This window comes from Trichosurus vulpecula, chromosome 2, assembly GCF_011100635.1.
Source record: "Trichosurus vulpecula isolate mTriVul1 chromosome 2, mTriVul1.pri, whole genome shotgun sequence".
Lineage (NCBI taxonomy): Eukaryota > Metazoa > Chordata > Mammalia > Diprotodontia > Phalangeridae > Trichosurus > Trichosurus vulpecula.
Genome location: NC_050574.1, coordinates 430,894,711 through 430,909,040, shown reverse-complemented (window position 1 = coordinate 430,909,040; position 14,330 = coordinate 430,894,711). Strand labels below are relative to the sequence as shown.

The following is a 14,330-nucleotide window of genomic DNA, read 5'->3' as shown; positions in this document are numbered from 1 at the left end:
TGATCTGGGAGCTCTGGAATTTGGCGACAATATTCCTAGGAGATTTCTTTTTGGGATCTATTTGAGGAGGCGATTGGTGGATTCTTTCAATTTCTATTTTGCCCTGTGGCTCTAGAATATCAGGGCAGTTCTCCTTGATAATTTCTTGAAAGATGATATCTAGGCTCTTTTTTTGATCATGGCTTTCTGGTAGTCCAATAATTTTTAAATTGTCTCTCCTGAATCTATTTGCCAGGTCAGTGGTTTTTCCAATGAGATATTTTACGTTGTCTTCTATTTTTTCATTCCTTTGGTTCTGTTTTATAATATCTTGATTTCTCATCAAGTCACTAGCTTCCACTTGCTCCAATCTAATTTTTATTGTAGTATTTTCTTCAGTGGTCTTTTGGACCTCCTTTTCCATTTGGCTAATTCTGCCTTTCAAGGCATTCTTCTCCTCACTGGCTTTTTGGAGCTCTTTTGCCATTTGAGTTATTCTATTTTTTGAGGTTTTGTTTTCTTCAGTGTATTTTTCAGTATTTTTTTGGGTCTCCTTTAGCAAGTCATTGACTTGATTTTCATGGTTTTCTTGCATCACTCTCATTTCTCTTCCCAATTTTTCCTCTACTTCTCTAACTTGCTTTTCCAAATCGTTTTTGATCTCTTCCATGGCCTGAGACCAGTTCATGTTTTTCTTGGAGGCTTTTGTTGAAGGCTCTTTGACTTTGTTGACTTCTTCTGGCTGTATGTCACCAAAGAAGGATTCCAAAGTCTGATACTGAATCTGGCTGCGTTTTTGCTGCCTGGCCGTGTTCCCAGTCAACTAATGTGACCCTTGAGTTTTTCAGCGGGGTATGACTGGTTGTAGAGTTAAGAGAACTATGTTCCAAGCTTGAGGGGATGTGCCAGCTCTGCCACACTAGCACTCCTCCTTCCCCAAGAACCCCCAACCTGGACTGGACTTAGATCTTCAGCAGGCTTTTCACTCCTGCTCTTATCTGCCACTTAATTCCTCCCACCAGGTGGGCCTGGAGCTGGAAGCAACTGCAGCTGTAGTTCTGTAGCTGCCCCACCTCCGCTGCCCCCGGGGTGGTAGCCGAACAGTGAACTCCTTCCACTCCCACAGCTTTTCCCACTAACCTTCTCTGTTGTCTTTGGTTTTTGAGGGTTAAGAAGTCTGGTAACTGCTGCAGCTCACTGATTCAGGGCACTAGGGCACGATCTGCCCGGCTCCTGGTCTGGTTGGTCTGCCCTGCCCACACTGGGTTCTGCTCCCAGCTCCGTGCAGGATAGACCTCACCCAGAGACCATCCTGGCTGTCCTGGGCTGGAGCCCTGCTTCCCTCTGCTATTTTGTGGGTTCTGCAGTTCTAGAATTTGTTCAGAACCATTTTTAATAGGTTTTTGGAGGGACTCGGCAGGGAGCTCACACTAGTCCCTGCTTTCCAGCTGCCATGTTGGCTCCACCCCCCTGAACATTGTTTTTAAAATTGTCTTCTCTTCTTTCCTTATGCTTCCAATACCCCCTTATTTTTATTCAACTCCCTCCAGTTGCACCTGAAGCTCCTACCCCTCTTTCCAGTGCCCCCAGGGGGCAGTATTGCCTACTTTGGGAACCTATGTATGTTACAGCTAAACTTTGGTAATGAATCTCTGAGAGTGTTTAGTCATTTGCTAATCCCAGTTTTGATGGGACAAATCTCAATTAGGGCTGATAATTGTCAAAGTTTGTCTTTTGTGCCCTTCCTCAGTGTTCTATTAGTTGGCATTCTTCAACTCACCCTTAATGAGCTTGATTCCTGCCAAAATTCTAGGACATATTATTAAAGAGGTATTTGTTAGCATTTAGAAAGGGAAGCAGTACTCACTAAAATCAATATGTATATCATATACACACAAAAAGTTATGTTAGAGTCCCTAGACAAATCTCATTTCCTCTCTTGAAAGGATTTTTAGGTTAGTAATGGAGAAAGGGAGGTACCATAGACATTTTTGTATACCTGGATATCAGCAAAGAACTTGGAAGATTCTTTCACAATATTCTTTTGGATAAGGTGGGCATATGGACTATGTCATAGCAGAGTTAGGCATATTTGTAACCAGTTGATTGATTAGAAACAGAGGTTAGTAAACCCCACCCCCACATGTTAAAGTAGAGGTAGATTTCTAGTGTCATGCCTTAGTGATCTTTCCTTGGCCCCATGTTTTTCATTTTTTTTTTCTTTTGACTACATCTGTGATTTTATTGGCATGGGTAATTACTGATTGGCTAGTTCTCTCTACCCATTCAGATTGGCCATAATCTTTTAGTCTTAAAAAGCTGCCTGAGGACACTGAAAAATTAAGGACTTGCATAGGATCTTAGACTAGGTACGTGTCATAAACGAGATTTCAACCTGGGTCTTCCTGACTCCAAGAATAGCTCTCTACCTAATGTACCATGTTGTCTCTTGGTAATTAACATTCTCTCCTCCCTACCAGCATTCGGATAAAAATGTAAGTGGCATGCTGGAGTGTGTGGGATGTTAAGTGAAGATCCTTAACCTCGGGCGTGAGGGCTTCTGAGACTTTTTGTGGGATGCTTTCCGCCTTTGGTGTCCACCTGCTACCCAATTCTCACCTGTGGCTCCAAGAAGTTATTGCATGCTTAGAATGTTTCTAACTTGCTCATCATGTTGCTAACTTGGAGGGAAAGCTGAGCCAACACATGACTGGCAACAGTGGAGCAAGAAAACAAAACAAAAAACTGGGCAGTTTTTAGAGATTTGCTGTACAGCACTGCATTTACTCATCTGGGCCAGAATACTCACAAACATCAGGATTGGTTTAATGAAAATGATGAGGAAATTCAGAAGTTACTAAAAGAAAAATGAGAACTCCGCAGAGTTTACCAGCAGAATAGTCTGTCCATCTCTAAGGAGGCAGCATTTACTTCCATCAAAAGTAAAGTCAAAGTGAAGCTTAAAGAGATGCAGGATTCTTGGCTCAGTAAGAAAGCAGATGAAATTCAGTTTTATGCTGACAATAACAATCCAAAGCACTTTAATGACGCCCTGAAGGCTTTTTGTGGGCCAAAGACTTGTGGTGTATCTCAACTACTCAGCACTGATGGAGCCATATTGATTAGTAATAAGGACATGATCCTAGAGAGATGAGATGAACACTTCTATAATGTTCTCAACAGACCACCATTGACCAATGCTGAAGCCATTGACTGCATTCCTCAGGTTGAAGTCAATCTGTCTCTAGCCAAACTTCCAACTGAAGAAGAGATTTTGAATGCCATTGGGCTCTTTTCATGTGGCAAAGTGCAGGCACTTTGTGCTGATTCCATTTCAGCAGAGATTTACAAGGCAGGGGGTCCACTGCTCACACAAAAGCTGACTGAAATCTTCTGGGTTATATGGCAAGAGGAGGTTATCCCCAGGAGTTCAAGCATGCCTCCATTGTCCATCTCTATAAAGGAAAAGAAAATAGGTTGTCCTGCAACAATCACAGACGGATCTCTCTCTTAGTCATTGCCAGCAAGATTCCTGCCAGAGTCCTCCTTAATAAATTGATCGTTCACCTGGAAGATGGTCCTCTACCTGAGAGTGTGTTTTCAGGAAAAGGGCCAAGGAATGGTTGATACGTTGTTTGCTGCCTGACAACTCCATGAGAAATGCCAGGAGCAGAACAGAGGTCTGTAGACAACATTTATTGATCTAATTAAGGCCTTTGATACTCTCAGTTGTGAGGGCAACATTTGGTTGCTTGAAGTTAATCAGTATTTTATGCCAGTTCCATGATGGCATGCTTGCATGGGTTCTGGAAAATGGACGATGCTCTCCTACTTTCCTAGTCACAAAAGGAGTAAAGCAAGGCTGTGTGCTCGCTTCCATGCTTTTTAGGGTGATGTTTTTAATGATGTTATCAGGTCCTTTCGACAAGGACAATAATGGCATCAAGGTCAACTACTGCACTGCTGATAAATTATTTAGTTTGAAAAGGCTACAAGCCAAGATTAAAAGCGAAACGTGGGATGGTGTGTGACTTTTTGTTCCAAGACAATTGCATACTCAGTTCAACCTCTGAGACTGAGATGCAACAGAGTATAGATCAATTTTCTGTTCCTTGTGCTACTTTTGGTCTGACAACACCAAGAAAACAGAGGTTCTCCGCCAGCCAGCCCTGCACCATCCATATATGGAACCATTGATTACAGCAAATGGAGAAATGTTGAATGCTGTGGATCAGTTCACTCGCCTTGGCAGTGTACTTTCTAGGGATGTACACATAGAGGGTAGGGTTGATACACTCATTGCCAGAGCTAGCTCAGTGTTTGAGAGGCTCTGAAGGAAAGTGTGGGGGAGGAATATCAGGCTGCCTACCAAGCTGAAGGTCTATGTGCTGACTTCATTGTTGTATACCTGTGAAACCTGAACAGTCTACCAGCACCATGCTAGGAATTTGAATCGCTTCCATTTGAACTGTCTTAGGAAGAGTCTGAAGATCACCAGCAAGATAAAGTACTGGAGAATGAGGTCCTTTCTTGAGCTGAACTGCCAAGTATCCAAACCCTATGGCAGAGAATGCAACTAAGATCGGCTGGCCACTTGTTTGAATGCCAAACATATGTTTGCCTAAAGAGACTATTTTATCGAGAACTCACACATGGCATGTGCTCACATAGAGATGAGAAGAAGCAATACAAGGACACTCTCAAGGTCTCTCTGAAGAATTTTGGAATCAATTGGGAGACAGCATAGCATGCCCACATCAAAGAAGGTGCTGTGCTCTATGGACAAAGCAGAATTGCAGGAGCTCAAAAGAAATACGAGATGTGCAAATTTAAAGACATCTCCACTCTAAATGTTCATATGGACTATTTGTGCTTGACCTGTGATAGAGCCTTTGGAACTCATGGTCTGACTAGCCACAGTTGGACACATTGCACATTGACCTGACATAGTGACATTTTGTTCCTCTTCAATTACAAAGGACAATTACAGGTGGCATGCTTATCTCTTTTCCAACTCTGGAAATCCTATGAATTTTAGTATTGAAAACTAAAATAAGAAAGCAAAAATTGTGGTTGAAGGCTAATTATCTTTCTCTACTATACTTACTCAGGTACTGTAGAAGGATACTCAGCACTGGATTGTGAAGTGAGCTGGCAACCAAGTTATAGCTCTCCAGAAAGAGGCCAATTCGACCTTCAAGTGTATGATGGAAACACAGTGCGGTTAGACTGTGCAGTGAAGGTAAGGCCTTTTCCTTGATGTACCTACCTTTTGTGTGGGTTGTAGTAGGTGCTTGTTCTTAGTAGACTCATTACTCACTGGTTCACATTCCTATGGGGAATTGTCATTTCTAGCACAAGTCTAATCATGTCATGCCCTACTCAATAAACGACAATGATTCCTTGTTACCTCCAGGGTAAAATACAAAATGCTCTCTTTGTCAATTAAAGCCTTCCTAAGCTGCCCCCACCTCCCACCTCACCAGTCTTCTTAAATCTCACTCCCTGTCACACACTCTTCAATTCAGTGACTCCATATCTTGGCTCTGGGCATTTTCCCTGGCTGCCCCCTGTGCTTGAAATGCTGTCCCTCTTCTGTTGTATCTAATAAATTCCCTGTTGTATCTAACAAATTTTCTCTAAAATGTATTAACTTCATTTGTTCTGAATTCCCAAATCTTTTTCTCTGATGTTGTGGATTTATAAAATAGACCAAAAATATGCTTTATGGGTTCCTATATTGTTCCAGTGAATAATTCCCAGCTTTAGTCACATCTATCCTCTCCTTCTAGAAATCTTATTACCATAGGGCATACATACAAGCCAGTAATATACTAAAGAGACATGTTAATTCGGAGAATCTGGTTTCTTTATAAGAAAATGTTTAAAACATAAAAACAATTGATGAAAACCAAACTAAAAACTCACCCAGAAACCAAACAGATTCTTGAAAAACAAATAAGGAATATGCTTCAGTTCTCTCCCAGAGAGTGCAGGAATGAAAGTGAGAGAACATTTGGATGCCATCAGTTTTATACTTGGCAATAAGTATGCATGGCTATAGTCATATTACTCATCAATGCTCCATAGTTAACTTACAGTATTTTCTTTTCATCTTGGCACTTACTGTCTTGTCAAGAGGTCCAGCAGGTGGCCACGTTTGCAGAAGCAGGCTAGTGGGCTGCCTCAACCGCAGCCTCTCTGAAGTTAGCATCTCGCTAGAGACCTCTCTTCTTTTTTACATGCCCTTAAGAAGACAGAAATGCTAATAAATACTCTTGGACTCAATAGATAAGCACTGGGCAATGGTGTCCAGAATCCTGTTACATATATACACACACCCACACATAATATGCATCTATAATGAAAATATACCTATGTACACAAAACACTTAGTCCAATGTTTCACCATATTGTAAAGATGATTCCAATGACGTACAAGCTCTGGCAGATCCTATGAAGCTGGAAATGCTTTGAATATTAACTCAGTGATGGATTGTGTGTCTGTCAAATAAAGACCAGCCTGGTCATATGAAAGAACGATGTTGTGGAGGAAGCTCTGAATTTAAGTTCAGGAGGCCTGGGTACTAGTAATATTTCTAATACTCCAGTAACTAGTTATGCACTGGGAGTCTTTAAATCACTTAACCTTTCTTCTAGATAATTTGTTTCTTATGAACCTAGCAGTTTTTAACAGACATGAACATTCCTGTATACAAAAGACAGAAAAAGAGGAGAAGATTGCACGTGAAAACCAGGCTTAAAACCTACAGTGTTCAGTTTATGAAAAGTATATATCAAATTTAACATAGTAGTAACATATCAAACATTACCCTTTTGGTCTATGTCTGCTTTAGAACTTCCTTCTGCTTTCTAGTGAATATTTTTTAAAAAAAATTTCATCGGTGTTCTTTCTTTTCTTCTTTTTCTTCATCTCTATCACTACCCACCATTCCCCTTCCCCTGATGCTTTCCTCCGCATATTAGGCTCCCACCTTGTAATAAATAACTAGTCACTCCCCCAAATTTGTGTCTTATTATTCATTTTTGAAAATGTACATCTTGTTCTATAACTATGGTCATACCTCCCAAAGTCTCAATTATCATTTCTATGTAAATAATTCTCATACCTGTTTATCCAGCTCTAACCTTTCCTAGTCTCTAATCTGACATCTCCAACTGCCTATTGGACATCTTGAACTGTGTGTCCCATAGACGTGGTAAACTCAAAGTATCAAAAACTGAACTCATTATCTTTCCTCCAATTCTCCTCTCTTCTTAAATTTCCTGTTACTTTCTGAGACACCACCATCTTCCCCAACACCCAAGCTTGCAACCTAGGCATCATTCTTGACTTCTCATTCTTCTCTTTCCCCACCACCATCTATATATAATCTATTGCTTAGTTGTGACTATTCTACCTTCATAATATCTCTCTTCCTTTACTCCATCTCTCCTATGACACTGCCGCCACCTCTGTCCAGGCTCTCATTAACTCATACCTGACTATTTCAGTAGCTTTCTTTTTTCCAATAGCTTTCTGATTGGTCTTCCTGCCTCAAATATCCCCCATTCAAGTCTATACTCCACTTAATTGCCAAAGTTGTCTTCTTAATGCATAGGCCTGACTATGTCATGTGCTCTCACAGCTCCTGTCCCCCAACTTAATAAACTCCAGTGGTTCCCTATTGCTTCCAGAAGCAAATGTAACATTCTCTGGCTTTTAAAGCCTTTCATAACCTTTCCTCTCCTTATCATTCCAGTCTCCTCATGCCTTACTTCCCTCCAAATATTCAATGATCCAGTGACTTTTGTCTCCCTACAATTCCTTCAAGAAGATACTCCATCTCCAGACTCTATGTCTTTTCACTGACTGTTCCCCACATCTGGAATGCTCTACCTCCTTGTCTCTGTCTCCTGGCTTCCTTACCTTTCTTCAAATCTCTGTTAAAATCCTACCTTCTTCCAGAAACCTTTCCCAGTTCCCTTTAATGTCTCTCTCTGAAATTATCTCCAATTTATCTTTGCTTTTGTATGTTGTCTCCCTCATTAGATTGTGACTTTGAGGGTAGGGTTGCTTTTTTCACTGTACCTGGCATATAGCAGGTGTTTGTTGACTTGCCATCTCTACCAAGAGATGAGGTGTATGCTCCATCTTCAGTCTTCTGAATTTGTGGTTGGTCATTGTTTCCATCAGTGTTCTTAAGTCTTTCAAAGTTGTTGCCATTTACAATGTTGTAGTCAATATACAAGTTGTTGTTCTGGTTCTTCTCACTTCACTTTGGATCAGTTTAATACAAGCATTTTCAGATTTTTCTCAATCTGTAATGTTTCATCTTTTCCTACAGAACAGTCATATTCCGTTACATGCATATACTCTAACAATTCTTCAATTCTTCTTTCTAGTTTTTGGCAATAGCAAAAAGTCTTTCTATAAATATCTATTTACAAATAAATAGGTTCTTGTAAATAATTTTAATGTCATTTCTAGCACTAATATTTTGTGGTTGTATACCTGGAAGTTTGAATATCCTGCTTGCAAAGGCACAATTATGTGTTGTTAACAGAACTGGCTTATTATGTTCGTCAAGCCACTTCTCCTAATCAAGATTTAGGTGAAATTTCACCTTTTATTGAAGACCTTCGTGATAAATGTGTTAGTACATCAAAAACAGGACTATATTATCCAGTATTTGATAAACTGGAAAACATGAGTTAGTCAGTTAATACTTTATTTGAAAAGAAATTCTGGGAAAACTGGAATGTAGTATGGCATAAATTAGGCTTAGATAAAAACACCATATTCCACAATAAATTTAAAATGTATCTTTCACAGCTATGGGTAGGAGATAGGTTCTTAACTAAACAAAGATTAGAGATAATTCTTATTGGTGGTCAGTTCTTTTTCAGTTGTGTACAATGCCTCATGATCCTATTTGGGGTTTTCTTGGCAAAAATACTGAAGTAGTTTGCCATTTCCTTCAGCTGCTCATTTTACAGATGAGGAAACTGAGGCAGAGTTAAGTGACTTGTCCAAGGTCACATAGTTAGTAAGTGTCTGAGGCCATATTTGAGCTCAGGAAGATGAGTTTTCCTGCCTCCAGACCTGGTGCTCTATCTATTGTGCCTCCTAGTAATTTTGATTGCATAGAATGGATTACATTAAAACAAAATTAATGCACTTAGCTTAAGAAGGGAAATGGTCAAATGGAGAAAAATATTTGTTTCCAATTTCTCATATAAGAGTTCCAAGGCATCTGAACAACTAACAAATATACATACATACAGATACACACACGCATATGTACACACTTGTATAGCTTTTGGTCAGACATGTATATAGACAGATATATATATATGCATATATATATATAATACTACATACTGCAAATATATATGTATTTATAGAAATATTTGTATTACATATATGTATATATACATACATATATACATACATATATATACACATATATACATACATATATACATCCATACATATATATATATATATACATATATACATATATATATATATATATCTGACCAAGAGTCATTCCCCAATAAATAAGTGATCAAAGGGCATGAACAAACAGTTCAAACAGTTATCAAAAGAATTACGAATTATTAACAACAAATATGAACAAGTACTTTAAATCCCTGGTAATGAAAAAAATCCAAACAACCTTGAGAATTTGCCATATATCCAGAAAATTGACAAAGATAACACAAAGATGGGAATAATAAATATTAGAGAGGTTGTGAAAAGATAGATACACATTATTGGCAGAGCTGTGAATTAGTACAATCATTTTGGAAATAACTTGGAATTATGCAAATAAAATGCACAAAATGTTCATATCCTTTGACTCAGAATTTCCACTTTAGACATATATCCCGAGAGATCATTGATAAAAAGAAAGGCCCCATATGTATCAAAATATTTATGGCAGCACTTTTGTGGTAGCAAAGAATTGGAAATAAGGTAGATGCTTATCTGTTGGAGAATGACCAAACAAACTGAGGGATATGAATATAATAGAATGTGACTGTGCTGTAAAAAATGATGAATACTATGAATACAAAGAACCATGAACTGACTTAAAGTGATGTAAGCAGTGGCAAGAAAACTATGTACACATGAATATAAAAATGTAAATGGCAAAAACCACAACTAACAAAACTAATGTTGCAAAATTGTAAAGAACAAACTTGGCCCCAGAGAAGCTGTGAGAAGGTATCTTCCTCGACTCTTTTTAACTTGACTCTTTTGTAGAGGTAAGGGGTACACAGGTATAGAACATTGCTCCTATTGTCAGATTCTGCCCCCCACATATTGATTATTTTTGCTGATATTTTCTTTTCTTTTTCTTTTTTTATTAAAAATTCATTTTATGATATGAAATATAACACTATAAATACGTATTTACCTTTTAACTAAAATTAAACATAACACAATTCATTTGTTTCAGAAAATAATGGTGATTTATTAGAACTATTCTCTTTCTGTCCTTCCCCCAAAGTGGAGAATTTGCTCAAGTGTGAGGTGTCATCTTGATCTTAAAAGGGGAACATTGGTTGCTACAACAAGATAAAACCATGGCTATTGCCATGCATTTGTAGGAATTTGTAACACCACTTGTAAAATAATTAATTACACTAAAATTTCTTTCTAGTGATATTCTAAACTTTTCTAACCACAAATTCAACTTAAACTGAAGAGGCATTGTAGCACAGTGAAAAGAACTTTGAATTTGGGGTTAGGAGAGATCTGGGTTTAGATCTTGTTCCAATGCTATAACTAGCTGTATCAATTTGGAATGATCACTTAAATTCTTCAAACTTATTTCCTCTTCTGTAAAATGGGCATAATAATGCCTATAAAACCAACCTCACAGTAAGGTTGTAAGGATCACATGAAATGCATTCAAAGCACTCTGCAAACATCAAAGAGCTATTATAGTTAAATGTTATCAAATAAGATAGCATGACTAATTTTCCAATAGACCACCCCACCTCCCCCCCAAACAACAGATCCAAGAGGTAGCATGGTGTAATAGAAAGAATACTAGATTTAGAGTCAGAGAACCTGGGTTTGAATCCTGGCTTTGCCACTTACTATCTTTATGACTTTGGGCAAGTCATTTAACATTTCTGGGTCTTAGTGTCCTTATCAATGAATTATACATGAAATAGAATATTTTCAAGCAAAAAAAAATGGATCGTAGGCTTGTAGGTTTAGAGCTGGAAGGGACCACAGAAGTCGTCTTGTCTAACCCTCTCGTTTTAGTTGCCAAAAGTCACATAGGTCATAAGTGTCACAGCTGGGCTTTGAATGTAGGTCTTTTGATTATAAATGTGGTATATTTTGTTTTGTACCATACTGCGTCCCACCATGATTGGTTTCATTCTTTGTTTTCAAAGTTATACCTTTGCTTTAGTACATATCATCTATTAATGTATCATGATTATTTTGGGGGGAAAAAGGCTGATTAATATTGACACTATATTTATTGAGAGTAACTTACATGCTTTAACCACCCTCACCCCCACCTTCTTTTTCCTTGTACTACTATTAGATTGGCCCTGCCAAAGTTGTGCTATTGGCTCATCATGTACTCTTTGAGAATTGCCCTCAAGGTTTAACAACATCGAAGAAGACAGTTCTTCAAAACGTTGGTTTACATCATGCTTACTTCAAGGTAAGTGATCTTACTGATCTTAGTAATCTTGCTTTAAGGCAGAATTATTGGTCTTATTTTTTTCACTGGGTTTGGAGCAGATTATAGTTAATATAAAATGTTCACATGAGTTCTATGAAGTTTATGCTTAACAAGTTTCTCTTTATGAAAGACTGCTGGACTTAGAATCAGTAGAAACTTGGGTTTGAATTTGTTTACTACTAGAATCCCTGAGTCGTACTGAACTTCAGAGGCCATCTGGTCCAAATGGTATCAAAATAAGAATTCTTCTCAATCATATCCGATAAATCGTAGCCTTCTATTTTTTGTCTTAATATCTCTAGTGAGGGAGAACCAAGATATCCTTACAGTCAAATCATGCCAGTGCTCGATAGCTAATTGTTAAATTTTTATTTATGCCCTGGAAATAAGCAAACTCTACAACTTAAATCTTAATTTATCGTTTTGTTGATTGCCTAGATTTAATAAAGTATTGGAGAGAGTGTTAAAAATGAAGATTAAACTTAAAAGTGTGTTGTGTTAACATTCCACCTGTCCCTCCCTCCCCAGAGCTTATTTTTAAAACATTTACCAGCACACCACTGGGGAGAACCTATTAGCTTCCAAAGCCGCCCATCTCACTATTGGATAACTCTAATTGTTGGAAGGGTTTTTCTGACATCAAGTCTAAATTTACCTCTTTGCACCCTTGACCTATTGCCTCTTTGTTCCCTGGAACCAAGCAGAACAAATCTCATCTCCTTTCCATGTGACATGGAAAATACTTGAACAGTTCTATGTGCTCCATCCTCATAAGTGTATTCCTCTCCAGGCTGACATTCCTTGTTTCTTCAACTAATACTCATTTGGCATGAATTCAAGGCCATACTTATTCTAGTTACCCTCTTTCTGTCCTGAATGGGACCCAGAACCAAATGTTATACTCCAGATGGAGTTTGAACAGAGCAAAGTGTAGAGGAATCATCAGCTCCTGAGTCTTGGACACCATGAATTTCTTAATGCACCTCAAGATTATATTAGTTTTCTTGGCTGTCCCAGTAACAGGAACTTTTGATCCACTAAAACCCCCTATCTTTTTTTTTCAAGATAAACTGTCAACTAGCCATTTCTCCTGTGTCTTCTGCTTGTGAAAGTTTTAAAACTCAGAATAAGGCTTTCTATTTATCTGTATTACACTCATCTCACTTGATTTGGCCCAACATGCTGACGTTTCAAGAACTTTTTGTAATATGACTCTCATATCCAGTGTACTAGCTATCCTTTTAGCTTTGTGTCATTGGCAAATTTGACAGTCTTATCCTTTCATTCAAGTCCTTAATAAAAATGTTAATCAGTACAGGTCCAAATGGAGTTCTTTGGGGCACTCCATTAGAGACCTCCTTCCAGGCTGACATGAAACTATTAAGGACTACTCTTTGGGCCTAGTTCAAATGCTAAATTCATATAATTGAACTATCATTTAATCCACATCTTTCCCATCTTTTCCATAGAAATAGATGAGAGACTGTGTCAAATGATTTATCAAAAATCTAGAACAACTTTCTATAGCATTCTCTTTGCCTATCAGATGAATAACCTTATATTTTTAAAAAAAAGAAATGACAGGCATGGCTTATGCTTGATGAAGCTAAGCAGCAGGCTTTTTGTAAATGCCACTTCTTTTACTGATTTTTCAATAATGCTCCATTTAATAATGTTATCGAGAACTTTGCTTGTGGGATGATAGCTCATAGGATCCATTCTCTTCCTTTATTTGGAAAATTAGGACATTTGCCCTTTCCTAGTGCTGTGACATCTCTCCAGTTCTCCACAATCTTTTGAAGATCAGTAGAATTAAGATTCTTTCTGCCATTTCCTTAGTTCCACAGGGTGCACTTTATCTGGGCTAGGTGCTTTGAACTTACCAAGAGCAGCTAGGTGCTCTCTTTTTACTTGTCTTAGATCTCAACTTCTATAGCCATTTTGTTTGGTCATCTGAGTTGCTATGGAGATGGAGATGATAGACATTGCCCCCTGACTACACAAGTATTATGCTCTTCTACAGTAGGTAGGTGGTACAGATGATAGAGCCTTGGCAATGGGATTAGGAAGACCTGAGTTCAAATTTGACCTCAGATTCTTGCCAGTTGTGTGACCTCAGACAAGTCACTTTTGTTTGCCTCAGTTCCTTCATCTGTAAGATGGGGATAATCACAGTATGTACCTCTCAGGGTTGTGGTGAGAATAAAATGAGATAATTATAAAGTGGTTAGCATAGTACCTGGCATATAGTAAACAATATATAACTGTTAGCCACCATCATCATCATGAAGGAAAACAGAAGCAAAATAAGAATCCTATAGCTCTACCTTCTCTCCATGATCAGTTATTATCTTCCCCTTTAATCCCAAATAGCAGTTTTATCCATTTAAAAAACATTCACTTTTTCTCAATAATATAAATCATTTTTTGGTATCTCTGGCTTTTCTTACTAGTCTTAACTTAATTTGGATCCTTAGTGCCCCTGATTCTAATCTTGCAAGATAGTGCCATGTGTTTATGTTTATCTTCTGTTCCTTCCTTTGGCTTCCATCTTCTGTGCACATCTCTTGAAAGCCTAGGTAGATTGCTTCTATTGGAAGCTTATGCACCCACCCTTATCTCTAACTCCCC

General features: G+C 38.2%; 1 protein-coding gene across 1 annotated transcript in view; it reads left to right on the top strand.

Annotated features, from left to right (window-relative positions):
* CFAP47 (cilia and flagella associated protein 47) overlaps window positions 1-14,330 on the top strand; it is a 965,255-nt gene that overhangs the window by 92,042 nt on the left and 858,883 nt on the right. The window contains exons 16-17 of the mRNA XM_036744194.1: window positions 5,091-5,221; window positions 11,556-11,678. Of these exons, the coding sequence (XP_036600089.1) occupies window positions 5,091-5,221; window positions 11,556-11,678 (254 nt within the window). The remainder of the gene's footprint in view (window positions 1-5,090; window positions 5,222-11,555; window positions 11,679-14,330) is intronic.